The following is an 18,436-nucleotide window of genomic DNA, read 5'->3' as shown; positions in this document are numbered from 1 at the left end:
AGGATGAGCAACAGCGCGTAGCAATAGCTGTGAGTGCTACTCGGCCACCGTTGGGCACGCCCCCTGGTCCAGGGCCGCCATTCCCATCTCCCCCCTCTTCCTCTCCTGTGACCAGCCTCTAATGCTACCTTGCTTGGTTAGAGATTGGAGTAGACTCCTGTGAAAAGTGGTGGAAGTCTCAGCCGCTCCGCACTGTGTTTATGGGGGTGGCTCCCGGCCACCGCACACCCACTGCCCGGAGGCCGTGCTCACGGAGAAGGGTCTTTCCACTGAAGTCAAGGACAGGTGCTCTTCAGTGGCTGCCCTGGGTGTTAATGGACACCGCAGAGCACACACAAATGAAAGAAAGTGATTTTTTAGAAAGTAACACAAGTCCCAGAGGTGATGTTAACATTACAGGGTGAGATATTCTTAGTGGTAACTAAAAACATATACACTCGTTTGTAACGGTAAGAAGTGTGTTTTATAGACTGTTGCCCAACTGGATAAAAAGCTTCCGAATTATCGTGAGGCATCTTATGTGAATGATCTCTTTCATGAAGTTGCTGGAATGTGTGGTTCTTTACTTTGATCAGATGGGCAATTGCTCAGTTTCACAATTGGAGCTTGCCTCAGCGTTTCTGAGAGGTGATTCCAGGTTCCTGGCTATGAGGGGGCGCCCCAGGTCTCCTCCCCGTGAGGGGGCACTTATTCTGGGATCCACTGGAATCGACTCAGAGGCAGGGTTGGTGAAACCCGCGGTACGTGTTTATCTGGGCCGCTTGCTCCTATCTGAAGTGCCCGTGGAATTAACTTGCGGTCAGGTCTGAGCCGCAGAGATGAATGACTCAGCCCTTGCGTGCTCACCCTCAGAGGGAGCTCCTGCCACAATGGGACAAGGAAGGGTTGTGCTGCGGAGCGTTCAGGACATCTTAATACCCGGGGACGAGCCAGTCTGTTCCGAACTAGCTGCGGGGCCATTGCAGGCCCTGCACGATTCCCAGGCTGATGGAGCGACCCGGGGAGGCCCCACCACGTGGGAACAATGGTGGGTGGGTCCTCCAGACACTTTTCTTTTTCAACACAGATGTTCCCCAACAACATCGTGAGTACAAAGGAAATAAATTCACAAAGAGGGGTGGGGGGAGCACTACCTTTTACTAAAGTTGTTCTCAAAATTCAGGTCCTGAATTTTCCAAAGCAGGGAGGTTTAGGGGGAAGGTTGGGGATGTCACACGCGTGTACACACACATCGCCCTTCACACGCCCTTCACACGCGCTGCAGGACGGCGCAGCTATGGCCAGCGTCGGAGAACACAGTGGGAAAAGCCACAGACGCACCTCTCAGACAGCGAGTGCCCGTGGAGCCCTGTTCTTCCCCGGACGGCCTTGTAGGCCATTTCAGTTCGTGGAGCGACCTTGACCTCACGGAGGGCTTGCTTCTGAAGGTGACACTTCAGGCAAAAGTCACGCACATTAAAAATTGCCCTTGAAAATCTCCGAAGCTGCCCATAAGGTAAGGTGTTCAGGGCGATATGTATGTACACGGGTCTTTTGCTGAGTTGAGTGTCTAGGGGTGCAGGCACAACATTGAACGGAATAGGTGTGCAGAATACAGTTTCCCAGTATCGCCTGCCCACAAACATCACACAGACTACAGTGGTCGCACATATGGGGGTGCGTGATGGCCTCGGACTCCCCAGCACTGCCCTCAGCTGCACATCGACAGACTGGCCATCTTCAAACGGCTCTGTGGTCCCGGGATCCAGCCCTGTTGCGTCCCAGATCTCAGTTCTGCTGTCCTTTGAGACGGCACTTGTCACTCCCCAGCTGAGAGGCGCGCACCAGGGGGACAACAAAGGGCGCTGTCCTGGAGTCCAGTGATGCGTTTCTGGGCGCTGTGCGGCCACATGCGGTTTTGGGGGTGGGCCTTGTCCTCCGACCTTCTCCCCTGCGCTGGGAAAAACGGGGGAGACAGCATGGCATTCTTCATTTTGAGTGAGTTTGTCCATGTTTCTCTTGGTGGAAGGGTTGGGCGAGCAACCCGCAGGGCTGCCCCGCACAAAGGCAGCCAGACCCGGCTGGGAAAACCCAGCCACGGCGTGGCGCTGGCGGCCGAGTCCCTGGATCTCAGCCACAAAGAACAAGCCAGCAGAAGTTTCACCCACATGATTGTCTGATATTTAAACAAAATGAACGTGTTTTCACAATCCCTTAAAACAAAGTCCCTGTGGAAACCTCAGTGGGATTCTGAGGTGGCAGTGAGGCCTTTCTCACACCTGTAAAATCAGAACTATGGCTTAGACTTCCGCACTTTCCTTGTTCATTTTGGCCCAAGGGGTCACCATCCTACTCACACACGTACAGCGTGGCTCTGTGATAAGGAGAAACGGCTCACTTCTCTCTGGGTCTGGTGACAGGAAGGGTGTCAGAGGAAGAGATACCACTCCCCTCAGCCACCCCGCAGCAACAGGAGATGAACAGCACACTTGGAGCTGCAGTCTCACAGGTTCTGACTCCCGTTAAACCCGTGACCCGTTTTATTACAGGGTCGAGCCGGCGATACCTGCCTCGCCGCAAAAGCGCGTTTCATGATCTTGTCAGGAGAAATGGTTTCCCTGGGACCATTGTGAGCCAATAATTTTACACCTTCCCCTAAATATCGAGGACATTAACATATTAACTGTCTTACTGTCAAGTCTAATGCACTTTTAATACTTAAGACAAATACCAGGCAACTGTGGGGACTGGAGGATGGATTTTCTGTCGGTAGTTGGTGCTCACATGTCGGGGGCTCAGCCTCAGCGGATTTAGTGGGAAAGGACCCCCCCCCCCCCCCACCCCGCCCCGTTTCTCCCACACATGGAGCCAGCGTTCAGTCCCCCGGGACAGAATGTACACATGGGAGGAAAGTCAGGGGCCGAATGCTTCAGAACCAGGCTCAGGTCTGTTTGGTTGACGAGGTCCTGGCTCCCGCCCAACCCCCAGCTCTGCTGGCCAGTCCCAGGTGCAGTCAGCTGGGTGTGCGGTTGGCGGGCACTCAGGAGATACAAGGGCAGGAAAGGCTTTGGGACGGAAGGGTGGCCAAGTTCCAACAGGCTGGGGAAGCTGGGTCGGGGGGTGGGCCAAGAGCACAGCAGCCTGGGAGGAGCCGAGTAAAAGGGATTTCTGAGTGTGTGTGTGTGTTTGCACGTGTGTAGTGTGAACACAATTGGAGATCACTAACAATCCCTTCTGCTGAAAGACCCACCCACCCATCTTGGCAACGTCCAGGCCTGTTGAGCACTCTGGAGCCTTCTGTTGTGATTTGCTTCTGCGGACCCTGCCCTGCTGGGGCTCCCGCCACCCGCTGACTGCTCCGTCTCTGTTTTCTTCACTGCCCCTCCTTGGACCATCTTCCTAAGGGTTTGTCCTTGGATTCTGTCCCCAACCACTGTTCTCCCTTTACTTCGGAGCCTTTGCCTGTGGTTCCTCCCCTGCTCACTCCTTCTTGCTACCTGCCCTGTGCTTCACGCTTCACTGTGGTTGTTCCCCGCCCCCAGGCCACTCCATGGCGTGCACACCCGCCTCTGTGCTCACTGGCTGTTTGTCCTGGCCTCTCTCCTTGTGTAAACCTCTTCAGCTTCGGATTCCCTCACGGGTTCACAGGGGTCCTCAGGCCATGCGCCGGAGGGCATGGTCACTTTGGCACCAGGCACACCAGCCAGCACCTGCCAGGGAGGGAGTTGCCTCTCACCGGGTGATCTCACCGGCCAGAGGGGCATTGTCCTGCCGGTATTGATTTGCAGGCACAATTATATGTGCAAATGCATTCTCCCTGTTCTGCCTTAGGACCCAATTTTGAAAATTAGATTGTAAATGTCCCACCCTCCTCGCTTGCATCGTATGCTTCTGGACATTTAGTGCATAATTGGAAGTGAAAGGCATAGAAAATTGGACTCATTTAGCTTACTCTACCTGAAACCAGTGTAAGGCTGTTTTTACATTCTCGTGGATCTTGTGATCTTAGGGCGTGTTTGCGAGGCAGGGAGGATGCTCGTAAGCTGGGGAGATGCCGCCTCTTGCTGCACTTTGTATTAATTCATTCACTTTTCCCATTAGTGTTGCCCCAAATCCAATTTCTGAGTCCAAGACCGAAAATGCGAGGCAGCCTCCACATTTGCAGTGATGCATTCTCCACGCAATGAGGGCTGTGGCCAGCTTGCACCGTGGGTCACGGTGGGGAGTTGCCACATTCTTCTTTCTGCTTCCAGCTGGCATGTCTTCACCATGCCCCTTGCAGATGGCAGGTGGGAGTCGATCAAAACGTGGGCCTTAGCTCTCTGTGACTTTTATGCAGACTTACAAACACTGCTTTCATAGCTACTGGGGTGCACAGGTGGGCCCTGAGGGGGTGCCCCTACCCCCCAGTCCTGAATCCCTGCTCTGGTTGATACAAAACCTTGCGATGTCACATTGAGCTGCTGTGCACACCCGTGGTGTGGGATGGAGGGTCCCTTGCACCTGGGAGGTGCTGTGTTCACACTAAAGTGACCCTATGTCTCAGACGCAGGGGTCACTCCAGCCCCACACTCGCCGGGGACGCCCAAGTGCCCACCCCTGTGCTCAGGGCCAGACCAGGCTGTTCTCCCACGTACCGTTCTCTGCATCGGGGAGACAGCAGCCAGGAGACGAAAGCAGAATCAGACACACTTTGTGGGAGAGCTGATGAATAATCTAACAAGCGCTACAGAGAACCCACTGCAGGGTGCGGTCCTCCTGAAACTTGAACTCGAGTGGGAGAGACAGGAAAGTAAAACCTGAAAAAACAGCAGCAACAGGTGAATAAACCCACCAGTAAGGTAATTACAAGATGTTATAAAGGCCTGCAGAGGCGAGGATCAGAGGGAAAATAATCGGGGTGGCAAGCTGCAGGGACTGCAGAGGAAGCGTCCTCTAAGGAAGGAACCTTTAAGTTGAGGCTTCTGGACCAAGAAAACCAGCCCTGCAGAGGCTGGAGGGGAGGAGTGCTGGGCAGAGGATGGGGAAGAGCCTGGTGGCGGCAGGGAGGCCAGACCCGGCACAACGGGAGCTGGCGAGTCAGCCACACGCGCTGGCCGCTTTGTGGAGGGGTCTGGCAAAGGGAGGCCAGGGCAGGGTGTTAAGCAGGTATTTGGGGCTTTCTCACCAAAGGGAAGGGCCAGAGGGAACAGGTGGGGGAATACAGGCCCCTCCCCTGTCAGTGGCCCCACTGGGTGCCCCCCAGGGAAGGCAGCACCAATAGCTTCCCCCAGAGCCTTCGGCCTCCTTGACCTCCTGCTCTTCCCATGTGCCAACCCATGGCTCAGGGCACCTGGCTGGACCCTCTGGCGCAGCTAGGGCGGGCCCCCAGCTGTCTGGCCCTTGTGCTGAGCACCCACCACCACCTCTGCCCCCAGGGTTCCTCCCAGGAAGGTGCCTCTGCGAGTCTCCTAACCCCTCGATGCATGGGCTGTGCAGGATCAAGGACGGTGTTCCCGGGTGGCTGTTTCGATAAGGCTGTGATTCAGCCCTTTCCTGACGTCTGTTCCCAGCTGATAAGGCTGGTTTCTTTTCCCTTTTCTGTGGCAGCACTAGCTGCGCATGCTGGTGAGAGCAGGCTGGTCACTAACACACATGGGCTGGGCAGAGACAGAGCCCAGGGCACACACGCCGTTTGTCTGAATGGTTAATAGTGTCAATCAGTGTAGTAAACGGCCGAGCATGGGAAGTTCTACTGTCCTACGGTGAGGTTTTAAAATCTAGGTTTTACTGCTCCTCAGGTGTGGTGGGGCCCACAGATCAGGACATGGCAGCTGCTGAGGGGGGTTTCTTACTCACAGGTCCCACGAGGGGGGAGGCACGCCATGCCGGGGGCCCGTGGGCTCAGGCAGGGGACGAGGGAGGGGAAACATGGGCGCGAGCCTCTTCTGTGGTTTCTGCAGGAATGAACGGGGGCAGGGTCAGGATGCGCTGGGTGAGGAGCTTCAGGGCCCTGGGGCAGGAGGCTGTCCCTGCTTGTCTGGTCCCTGCCCTGGGGGATTAGGGCAGAGGGCTGGTGGCCAACACAGAGGAGGTGGCTGGGGGGTGGACTCTGCATTGATTGGTTGGCTGGAGCGTGGAAGGTGTGCTCTCAGGTGGGGTGCTCTCTCTCTCCAGGACGTGGCTGACCCTGGGAAGGTTAAAACACAGAAAGCAGAAGATGTGATTACTACATCGGACAAATGTAACTTCTCAGTGGCTGGGAGGCGAGGTGTGCATTGAAGGTTCTTGGGGCACTTGGGTGCTGTGACAGAGAAGAGGCGCGGGAAAGCAGGCTGCGGTCTCGTGTCTATTGTCCCTCGCTGTGAGCCGTCACATACAAGTGTGAGGACACCCCAGCTGCCTGTCCACAGTCTGGCCACGCCCCCATGCGAGGCCCAAAGGCACTGCCCAGTACCCCCCTCTGGAAAGGCAGCCTGCTGCCTCTGGATGCTGTCGTGCTGCAGGAAGACGGCTGCCTCGTTCAGGCCTGCTGGGGCTCAGGGACACCTCCTTGACCTTGGTCACACCTGCCACCGGTGTCCAGTCAGTGCTGGGATGTAAGCCCTGCGCCCTTGCTGTGGCTCCGAACAACTAACTCTGCAGGGCTGCCCAGCCCAGGGCCCCCGAGGGCTGGCCGAGGCCCTTGTGGAGTCTGCACTGCAGCCCCTGATCCTGCACCTCCCCCATTCTTCCACGGGCGCTGAGCTGAATCACCCCTGATAACTGGCCACCCATATCCACTCAGCCCTGCAGACTGTCACCCGGGGCCCCTTGGCCTGGGCTGCCCATGCTGACCCTGCACCTCAGGGCGCCAAGATGGAGACGAAGCTGCCTGAGTTTAAGAGTGATCCAGAGACATTCGGGTGAGGAATCCCAGCATCCTGGGGCCCAAAAGCATGAGCGAGAATGGAGGCTCAGGCTCTGGAAGGGCATGTCCCTTGGCCTCGTGGGCCCCTCACCTGGTGGGGAGGGGCCTGTCCAAGGCAAGGCCTAGGGCAGGGGCCCCAGGTCTGTAGATCTAAGTGTGATCCCAGATTAAAGAGTTCTGGGCGAGGGATCACTTCCGGCGGAAGTGAGAGGGACCTCCCGGCTGTTTCCTGCATGGCCCTTTCTCACGGGGCATGTATTTGTCCGGATGAAGCTGTGATGCAAAGATTTGTATTTTTCTCTGTTTAGCCTCCCATGCATCGTCTGCATGTGGAAGGAAAGGCCCCGCCCTCTGGTTTGGATTCGGCCTCTAACAAGACCTGGTCTACAAGCACGGTATTCCCGGTTGTGTGTGGCCCAGTCCTGGGGCCGTGTGGGGGTGACAGCAAGTGCCTGGCCCTGGGCACTGCGTGTGTGCATTTGGGGGAGGTCACTCATGGTGGAAGGGGCCTCATAGTCAATGAAAACCCCTACTTTTGTGAAATAGTCCCCAAATGGAAAATTGCTCCTTTCTTCCTATGTTCTCAATGGCCAAGTTGGCTGTTTTCCCCCACTTCTGTAAAAGGTTTGAAAAAATAGGCCAAGGAGAAAACTGTAGGTAGAATCTTTCCAAAGTGCACGAAGAACGTGTATCATTCTAATCGCTCCACTTCACTGTGACGGAGAGTTTCCTGTCACAAGCACTTCGTCTTTTGGAGGGCACCTTACCGACCTGCTGCGTCCGCTTTGGCTCAGGAGCCCAGTGGGGAGATGCTAGAGCCTCAGGGCTGAGCTCACTGTTCAGGCCTCGGAGGAAGGTACTGTCCACTGGTTGGAAAAGGCCTGCCCTGCACTCGGAACCTCCAATGGAACCCAGCTCCAGGCTCCTCACCTCCGCTGGAGGGGTCACTCTGCAGTGGCGGACCCTGTCTGGCACCAAAACAAAAGCCAGTTCACTTTCGAACTTGGCTACAGCCTGTGAGAGGTTGCGAAATTCTGTGTCGTCCACCCATAAGCCAGTTTCATCTGGGTCTGCACTGTTCGGGAGCCACCCACAACCCCAGGAGCAGCACTGAGTGCGGGTTGGTGGCTTGGTCATGCTGGTGACGTCGGAGCCTAAAGAAGGGCGTTTTGAAACCTTTCCCTCCTGTTGTACCTCTGCCTCTCCTTCCCCTTGCACTTGGCTTTGTAATGGACACTAAAACATGTCCTCTATTCATTTCCCTTTCAGCTCCCAGGCCTGTTCTTCGGGGGGCCCACGTGGCCCCTCTCTCCCGGGCTGGGCTGGGCTGCATTTGCGCCTTTCCTCCAATCACCACTAACTCGTTCTCTGCTGACCTCCGTTACTGGTGTCCTGAGAATCAGTCCTGATTTCTGTCTCATCAGGTTGTCAGTTCCTTAAGGAATAAATCGTGTCTTGTTCCTGGTGGCTTCCCCAGTGGCCGGCACAGTCCTTGGCCTGTAGCCAGTGTTGCATGATGAGCTGGGCACCTGGGCACCTTGTCTGAGCCCAGGATCATGCTGGGCTCTAGGGGTTCAGAAGATAGAACCCCTGACCGGGCAAAGAAGAGAAGCCGCACCCTACAAGACCTTGGTGGAACACCCTGGTGGTGGGTGGGGCGGCAGCGGTGCTGGGCCCGGGCCTCCGAAGTTGTCGGACTCTCTCGTTCCCCATCTTCTGCTGACCTCTGACCGTCAGCTTCATCCTCACACTGAGAGCTGTGGCCACAGGCAGCTCCCTGCCCTCATTTTCCAGTGTTGGTGCTGGAGGTGCAAGGTCCTCTTCAGTCAGTGCAGAGCTGCGGACTCCGGGGCAAGGGGCCTGATGTGCTCCTATCCACACCCCTCAGTCCGGGACAGGCTCAGCCGGCACGGTGAACGCTGCAGGCGATGGCAAAGGGCAGGAGCAGGGTGCAGGGGGCGGTTAGTGACCCCTCTGCAGGAGGTGTGATGTGCTGTGGGACCAGTCAGCAGGGCTATTGGTGAGGTGAGCCTCTTTCTGCTCCCTCCCAGGAGCACCTTGGGTGCAAGGAGAAGGCTGCCCTGGGCTGGCGGTTTCCTTAGGATTGAAGGCTGCTGGGGAACATGGCGCCTGCAATACAAAAACACCTTGGCATTGTGGAACCGAGAAGCTTAAGATGGCCATCGGTCCTTGCCCCTGAGCCCATTCTGAGTCTTCTGCCGACGCCCCCAGATCTCTCCCAAGGGCAATAGCTCAGACATATAAACAGTCGGGCCCCGGACGCTTTGGTGCCCAGTAGCTGTGTATGTAGATGGCACCAGGGGCTCAGTAAATGCTGCCCTCTGTGAAATGCAGAACCCTGCAGTGAAGTTCATGGACTCTGCTTCACAACAACTGGACAGCAGTGCTGTGCACTGGGGAAACCGCAGACTCGCGCATGAAACCGAATTGGGTCTTCATTTTCTCTTTGCTCCTCGAATGAGCTTCCCTGGGCCTCAGCTGCTGCCTCCTTATTCTCAGAAGGGATCTGGGGAGCGACCGTGGGAATTGGAAGAGATGAAGCACACACGTGAAGTATCCTGTCGGCTGCTGGTGGGAGCTCACTTTCCTTAGCTCAAGAAGGTCAAGCGTGGGTGTGGGCTTTTTTTTAATAACACAAACTGGTTAAGAAAATAGTATTCCATTTTAAAGACGAAGTCCCAAATTCTACTCCTGTTCTATCAAAATGTATGAGGAGAAGTAAACTGTGCCTGTGTGCATGCATGGTATGTGTGCTCGTGTGTACATGCGTGCTCACATGTACATGCACCTGTGCAGCAGATGCAGCCTATGGACATGCATATGTGCACACCTGCCACACACGTGCGTGTGTGTGTGATGTATGTGATGTGGGCATGCGTGTGTGCATTTGAAGGAAGTAAGGAGAAAGAATCAAAGAACACTCCCAGGCAAGACAAATAAAGAGACGTTTTACAGAATTTTTAAACCATTGTCGATGAGTCCCCAGGTCACGACTCTTGCAATGCCAGGTGCTGCAAGGCAGAAAAGCAAAGCTCAGCTCCCTGCACTCAGCCTGGAGCGCCGGCAGAGGTAGCCACTTCCCCGGAGTGGGAGCTGTTGGCCGGGACACGTGAGTCGGTGGCTGCTGCTGGAGGCTGCGCGGAACCGATAGCGTTGGCTTTTTTTTCCTGACCTGCTCTTCTCCCCACGCATGTTTGGTTTTTCTTTGTCATTGAATAGTGCTGATGTATTAGGCTGTGTGCTTCAAGGGCACGGGGAGACTGCATGTAGGAGCAGGTCTGACCGGGAAAGTGAGAACCACTGAATCAGATGCCGCCCAATTAACTGGTGACAAGCAGAGATGGTGGAATTGGAACCTGGGCTGAGTCTGCCTTGTAGCGTTAGCGCTCGCGATTCGTTAAGCGTTTTTAAACCTGATGCGGCTTATCTGCTCATGGCTCCTTCCTTGCCCCCTGCCCACTATCTCTTCCCATCTAAGCCCCACGGTTTCTGCTGACATGAGTATCAAGATTGACAAGTCCCTGAGACGTGCTCTGGGCTCGAGAGCAGCAGGGCAGGGCTCGCCGAGGTGGCCGCAGTCACACACCATCACGCGGGCACATCGGTGCAAGCAGAAGTGCGAACGTAATTCAGCATAATTAGTTTTGCTCTCTTCATGGACGACCGAATCACATGAGGATGCTCATGGTTGAAACGGCTTCCCCACTCTCTGCTCTTTTGTGCCTCTAACAACGTCAAGTAGCCATAACACAGCCCTTGCATGCACGTCACTCAAAGGAAGAAGTCTTCACAGAGGAGTCAGTTTCTACCCCCGCTTCCAAGTGGTGATGGGAGCTCGGAGCCTGTGCTTTGGACCAGCCCGACATTTCCTGTGGCCCCCCTGTCTTCCTTGGGCGTGACTTCACGCACTACATCGAATAAGATGAAGATGTAAGCTTAGGGAAAAATGATTCAGAAATTATTGGGGAGGTAAAATGGTATGACATTAAATGCCTGATATTCTAAAACACAAATCTCACTTTATGTGCAACTGCTGTTTTGGATTATCCATGCCTCCTCTGGCTTCAGCCAGCATGGAAAATCCTTTAAGATTTCCACTTCAGTCATTTCCTCTGGGGGCATTTTCTAACCCTGTCAAGCTGGGCCGAATCTGTTTCTGCCATGTTCCCGGAAGGACGGCTGTTTGAAGTTTCTGTCATTGAACTGACCTCCTTGCTTTTACTGGTCGTTCGTTTCTGTGGCCGTCAGCAAACCTGGTTTTCTCTGCGCTTGGGGCCCCTCCGAGGCCCCGGCCCCAGCCCTCTAACGCACAGCCCAGCATGCGGTGGGCACTGAAGAAACGCCAGAGGAACGTAAGAGTGAGAACCCTTACAACCCCAAAGACAGGCCTGCTCTTTGTCACCGTTCATTAATTCTACAGGACCCGTATCTGGCCATTTGTCTTTTCTCTGCAAATCTCTTATCAGCCACAGAGGAAAGGAGAGAATTAATAGCTCACTGAGTGATGACCCCAGGGACCAGTGAACCCCTTGCTAATTTAGCGATGCTATATTTTTTGGTTCCGGCCCCAGATGATTTACAGCGATGCATCTGAAGCCTGGGCAGGACCGTGTCCTGTTGAATCTGGGGACCCTCTCTAGGGAATTCTGTCCACCACATGCAGCAACAGCAGAAAAATGCAGGAAATAAATCTAAGATGCACATAAAAATGTGTTTGCAAAACCATGTGAATTTGGCATCTCATTAGGAGGAGTGAATCGATAGGAAAATAAGCCCTAGTAAATTATTAATCATTTTCTCATCATATCCAACTTTGAAATCACCTTGGCCTTAATGTGTGTGTGTATATATATATATATATATAAAGATATGCATATATATGTATTTATATTTTATATATGTATATATATTTATATATGCATATTTTTATATATGTATATATATTTATATTTATATTTATTTGCATTTATTACACAGCAGTCACTAATTTTATGCTGGTATGTTAGTAGCAGGCTTCCCTACAGCTTCCATGTGATTTGGTTTTTCTTTGTTGAAGGCTGTCCTTTGCAACTACGAGTGCTTTCCGTAGCTGACTTCTTACAGCACGGCCTCTGGTCTCTCCTGAGTCCACCGTGCCTGTGAAGACCTGCAGCAGTTCGGTGGGGGCTGAAATCTCACGTGCATTCATTCCCTGTGTGTTTCCTGGGCTCCTGTTGAAAACGGAAGTTCCGTGTGGTGTGGCGGTAGGTTCTGGCACACCCCCTCACCAGCTGTGTGACTCGGTGGCCCTCCGTTTTCCCAGCTGTAAGATGAGGGTGATAATGGAGCTGCTGCATAGTCTCTGTTTGGGGCCGCGCCTGACATGTGGGCGCTGTTGGCTACGTGGGTGGCATTTGTGGGTACGTCCTCTCTGTGGGTTTCCAGTGCCGCAGCAAGATCTCTTGGGGGCCAGCAGGGGCTGGTGTTTCCATCCTGCCCTTCGGGGTAAAATTTGACTTGTGTGACCCTTCACATAGCTGATTCTGCCAGCTTTGCAGTCCCACCCAACCTTATTCTATCCCACCTACCAGGACGGTCCACCTGTAGGTCCGTTTTTCTGTGTTGTTGACTTCCCTGGGGCTTTGTTACACTATATTACTACTGCGTCTCCATGCATATCCTCACCTGAGGATATGTTTGTGTTGATTTTAGAGAGAGAGGAAGGGGAAGGTGGGGGGAGAGAGAGAGAGAGAAAGAGAGAGAGAGCAACACTGATGTGAGAGAGAAACATGGATTGATTGCTTCCTGTATGCACCCCACCTGGGGATCGAACCCTCAACCTTTCGGTGTACAGGACGGTGCTCCAACCAGCTGGGGCCACCCAGCCAGGGCTCTGTGCATGGTTTAATCACCCAAATAAACAGAAGTTCTTTCACTGACTCAAACCAAAGAATAATACTGCGTTCAAACACTTCTTGGAATTCTGAAAAGTTTCCTTTGCCTCTCACATCTTCCTTCTGGAAACTTTTACCAGTGAGAGTTAATCTTGTCTATATTGATCCTCGAATAATGATCTTTGAAGTCTGATGACTTGTATTTGTAAAGTGAAGTCAGGCCTCATTTGGTACTTACCTTTGTTTAGAACAATCCAATAACATTTGACAAAATTTGTGATTAATGCTGAACGGATGCGTGCCCTTTGGCTTCCATTTTCAAGCCTGCGGCCTTCTTGCGCTGACCTCATAAAGCTGTCCGCATGCATGGAGGATGCTGGGGCTGGGGTTCCCAGGAATCACTGCTTCCATCAGTCTGTGGTTGAGCCTGCCTGGGACTTACTCACATCCTGTACCGATTATCCAGGCGAATATGGCTGCCCCCTTGTTATGCCAACAAATGGCAGAAGGCACTGAAACCTCATTAGACCACATTCTCCTGCCATCCTTGCTTACACCGAAAACAATACCGCTTGGTCGTTTTTCATCAGGCTCCCGGGGACAGTTTTGGGATATTGGTGATGACGAAGATTTATGGAAATGTTGTGTGGGATGGGGTCTGCCCCACACCCCATCCCTTGCATGCTGACCGACACAGGGTCCTGAGAGGCCCCGACGGGGACTCCGGGCAGAGAAGCCGGCAGTGTGGCTTCTGCTTTCCACACACCGCAGCTCTAGCGTCGATGAGCCCTTCAGCATCAATTATCTCCAAGACTGAAGAGTGGAACCGCAATAATGATAAATACCATAATAGCAGTAATAATAGTAATTATAGAAGTGGCACCAACTTCAATAATCACAACCACCGTCAGGGGGACACGTCTGCTGCCGCTGGCTCTTCCGGGTGCTCATGCGGACAACCCGTCAGTGACCACCCGGAGAGGAAGACCCTCTCGTTGCGCAGAGGAAGACACAGAGTGAATCTGAGCTTGCCCCAAATCCACCAAATCTTTTTTTTTTTTTTTACAATCTTCACCCTAAGATATGTTTTCATTGATTTTAGAAGGTGGGGGAGAGAGTGGAGAGAGAGAAGAGAGAGGGAGAAACAGGTATTGGTTGCCTCTCCTATGCGCCCCAAATGGGGATCGAACCCACAACGTAGGCATGTGCCCTGACCGGAAATCAAACCCAGAACCTTTTGCTGTATTGGGAATGACGCTCCAAACAACTGAGTTCCAGGCCAGGGCCAAATCATTTTTTATTAGTAAAGAGCCTCTTTGGTCTGCTGAGTTGTAACAGTCATTCATTCCTTCAACATTTGGTGAACGCAAGGCACCGAGTTTAGCTCGAGTAGGAGCTGAACTCCCAGCTCTGGAAGCCAGGCCATGGCTGTCTGCTCCCTGGCAGGATCCCAGGTCTGTCGTTTTCCAGGGGAAGGGTCTTGCCATCCCTTGCTACCACAGGAAGGGCGTTGTTCCTCGCTCCCATTCTCTTTCCCATACGCCACGGCCAAGCTCCTGGCTACCCGGTGGGAAAGTGGGGAGGCACAGAGCGTAAGGGGTCGTGCCAGACCCCAGGTGTGCTACCTTTGGAAGCGCAGGCCGAGGGTGGCGCAGGGCCAGGCTCCGGCTCCAACCGCTGCAGACGGGGGCCTCAGTCATTGCAGGCAGCCACTGCAGCGGATTCACGTGTTTTCCAAACACGGGATCTCGTCGTCATTAGCGGCTTGACCGAGATCCTTTGGTGTCTGGCTTTTAATTGAGTCGCTCTGGGCTTTGTTCAAGCTTTGCCTCAACTTTGGGTTTCTGTTTTGCAGAAACCAGCGTGAAGGAGAAAGCTGTGAAGTACATGGATGTGCTCGTGGACAAACTGCGCAGGTAAGGAGAGCGATGCCTTCATTCCAGATGCCACGGCACACCTGGATTCCGTATTCTGACGATATTGAGTGAGAACGAAGAAAAGGGCTAGCCAACTTCTGTAATACATTAACAAGGAAAAACACGAAAAAGGAGTCCTTTGGACGCTGTAATAGAGGAAGCAGGTATCACACAAACCCCCCCGCTACCCCCCCCCCCCCCCCCCCCCCCCGCCCGGCCCTTCTCTTATAAAAAGTAGATCGAAATGTTTAAGAGTGTCTGGGGGAGATCACAGATAATTTTCATGTTCTCTGAGAAAAAAGAATCTTTTTTGGTTTCTTAGATTCCAGGGAACAATATGCGAACGCACATCTTAGGTTCTGTTTTGACTCCTAATTCACAACCAGCGGGACAATTCCTGGTTGCTTTTGTAAAAGAATTTTAACCCAATTAGGTATTCAAATTTGAGACACATCAGGGGCCCTCTAGCCCGTCAAGATGCATCTGTTTTCTGTGGACGTGTCCTCCTGAGAGTAAAGCCCGGCTACCAGGACCTGCTTCTAATTCAGGAAACAAGTCTGAGCATGGAAAACGAGCTGCCGCCTCCCCGAGCGCCATCCAGCTGTGTGGAGACGGTTTTGCTGCTACTTTGGAAATTGTTAGATACCTCCTTTCACAGGCTGGGCCTCAGACCTTTGTCTGCTGAGACAAGGCTGTCCGCTGAAATGTCGCTTCTCCGGTCAGAGATGCTAAGGGGGGCTGCCCTGCTGAGCTCTGCTCTGCTCTGCGGGGCACGTAAGGTGCTACAGGGTTTATTCTAACACTTGCAAAGCAAGTCCTCTGACCGCTGGCTGACACCTCCCTGCCTCAGCGCCGCAGACGTGGGGAGGGCCTATGACAGTGGCGGTCAGTACAGACGGTGGGGTGAGAGGTGTCTGCTAAGGAAGTGCCTCTCCTCCTTAGAAAGTAGGATGCTCCCCCGGGCCAGGTGCACTGCTCTGAGTCTGCGTTCACCTTTTCCATTCCAGGCACGTTTCTGCATGTCCCTGTTGAGCTTAAACATTTTTGAGCCATAAGCACCGTACACCCCCTGCGTTCCACGGGGTTACTGGGCAGCAGGTAGAGGCTCTAAGAGCTTGGGCATTATCACCTACCTGACTTCAGGTACACGTTCACCTTTGCGTAAGTGTGAAGGACGGGCACGGCCTTCGGGTCCGTGTTTGGGTTTTGTTAAGCACTGAACTTGGAGCACTTTGTAGTTGGCAGTCAGCCTGCCCCAATTCTCTTAGCCTCCCGCTTCTTCTGATCCTCGCTGCCCTTATTATCTGAACTGAAGGAACCGTCAGGCCCAGGACTGTGCCTCTTCCCTCCCAGCCAGCTCCTCCCACTGGGCGTCCAGCCCGTAACAGCGCCCCTGTCCCGCCACCTTCACGCCACAGGCTCACGCTCTCTCCCTCCCCTCATCTCCCGCCGGAGTCAGTTACCGAGTCCTGCCAGTCTGCCTCTTTGTGCCCTCACGCCTGCACCCCCACGCTAGGTGGGTCTGTCTGCTCTCATGAGGGACGGGAATAGCTGCTTTTTATGCTTTCCCGTCTGCAGCGAGCATCTCAAAATGCACACCGGCCATTGCGCATCCTCACCGGCCTGAGGGGGAGGCCTGGACGCCTCCCTGTGGCTCGTGGCTTCCTTCCGTGTGACCTCTGCGTGTCCTTCAATGTCATCCATCGCCACCCGGCTCCAGTGGTGCCAATTCTCTTGTGCTTCTCAATGCCACTGTGTTTTTTCTGGGTTTCCTTCTAATTCAGAAGGAACTGGGCAAGAGATATAATCCCGGGGAATGTTAGGCTGAACTCTGGGAAATCACTGATGTTAGACCTTGTTGGACATAGCAAAACGGCAATTTCATGTGGTTCAACCCATTCTGTGGGAATTAGAAGCAACCTGCAGGGGGCCTGCTTCCTTGTGACACTGGCCTGCGCCTGTGTGCGCTCGCTCTCACTGCCCATCCCCTTCACACAGGACCTGCTGGGCCCTCCCAGCTCCACCCGCAGTGGCCTTGCATCTGTTTAAGCCCTTTTCATCCTTCATGTTTGGGATGCCTCCTCTTTGAAGCCCTCCATGACTCCCTGAGACTGCGTAATGAGCTCACGCTGAGTTATTCTCCTCGTGTCCAGGGGCTTCAGGTCAGGCATGGAAGGCGGGATCTGTCCTGTCCAGAATGCATCCTCGGTAATTTGACAGCGCCACACAGTGATGGGGTACCCGGCTAGTGTGAGCTGAACAAATGTTTAAATAAACGAACGAGCAAATGCTACGAATTCAGAGACCCCCAGTCTCATCTCCCACCACCCTCTGCCTCTCTCGCCACCTCTCCAGCCATGTAGATGTGCGACTCACAGACATTCGTTCCTAAGAGTCCTTCAGCAGAGTCTCAGTGACCAGGGTGGTAGCTGGCCCATCCTCCAGCCTTCTCCCTGAGGATGCTCTCCTTTGCTCTGCCAGGCTGTGGGGGGCCTGGCTCCGATTGGTTTGAACCAGTGCAGTAGACACACTGGAATGGAGAGGAGAAAAAGCAGCCCAACTCTGTAGCTTCTCTGGCAGCAGGCAGAGAAGCAGCACAGGGTGGGTGAGCCTTGGGGTGCGTGCAGGCAGTTCTCTGGGGTGCTTCAGCGCAGGAGGCCAGACCGGATGCGGGCAGGGGTGGGAATGGTCAGGGGCTCCCTCCTGAGATAGCCCCGTCCCCTTCTAGGCCCGAGGAGTGCCGGCTATGCAATCCCGTCCTAGGCGGAGTTCTTTCCAAGAGAATCAACTCCTTTGAAACACAGAAACTGCTTTTAGCACCTGGTGCAGTTTGCAGCATAGTGACAGCTCAATTAATATTGCAAGACATCGACTAAAGTGAGGTGATAGACGCTGACGAAAAGCTTGGCTGTTTGCTCCCACTGTCGGGAGCATCGCTCAGCCTCCCGGGGGCTTAGGAGGAAAGGAGCGAGAGCTGAGTGGGCCGCTTGTGTTCCCTTGGGAGGCTGTAGAAGACACACTTTGCTGTCGGTGCTCCAGTGGGACTCGGATCTGGCCAGTCGGGATTTTGGAGACAAACGGAACTGAGGAGAGTAACTTTGCTCCCATCTCAAAGCGCACTAAGACCTGGAGACCCAAGTACTGAGACACACTGGGGAGGGCTCCGCGCCCCGCCCTCCCTGTCTCAGCAAAGTCAGAAGAGTCAGACAGTAAGGGTGGTCCGACGCTGTCAGCGCTTCAGGGGGGCGTCCTGCGAAGCACAGAACAAAAGGGGGGCCCGTAGCAAAGGGGGGCTCTTAGTACGTATTTCAACTAGATTTGCCTTTTAACAATCTGAATTATGCATTTAAATCCAATTCAGGAAGTTTTTTTTTTAAATCTATATTTTGAAAACCGTGATTTTACTTACTATCAAATAATGTTCAAGCTGCCAAATATTCGATGCACTTAAAAGTATCTCAGTTACGTTATTTCACGTACTCTGGATACCTATTCAGTGGAGCGTAATTGTAAATAGGTGAATAGTAAGATTCTGAATTGGTAAGTTACACCCAGAAACTCTTGATTGCATAAAACATACATGAGAATAAATCTAGATGTAGATATACATGTACAAACCTAGATATATGTAGATACACATGTATATACATGGATATATCCATTTATATCTTATGTAGATATACATGTATATCCGTGTATATACATGTGTATCTATGTATATACGCACACGAAGTTGCAATGGGAAATAAACACGCTCC

The 18,436-nt window shown here is 53.4% G+C and overlaps 1 protein-coding gene across 1 annotated transcript in view; it reads left to right on the top strand.

Annotated features, from left to right (window-relative positions):
- The window catches only part of DISC1 (DISC1 scaffold protein), a 261,582-nt gene that overhangs the window by 187,099 nt on the left and 56,047 nt on the right, over positions 1-18,436 (top strand). Inside the window, exon 10 of the mRNA XM_053913325.2 lies at positions 14,618-14,678. Within this exon, the coding sequence (XP_053769300.1) occupies positions 14,618-14,678 (61 nt within the window). The remainder of the gene's footprint in view (positions 1-14,617; positions 14,679-18,436) is intronic.

The sequence above is a fragment of the Desmodus rotundus genome, chromosome 10 (assembly GCF_022682495.2).
Source record: "Desmodus rotundus isolate HL8 chromosome 10, HLdesRot8A.1, whole genome shotgun sequence".
Lineage (NCBI taxonomy): Eukaryota > Metazoa > Chordata > Mammalia > Chiroptera > Phyllostomidae > Desmodus > Desmodus rotundus.
Note: the sequence above shows the minus strand (reverse complement) of the source record. Positions and strands in the feature narration are given on the sequence as shown.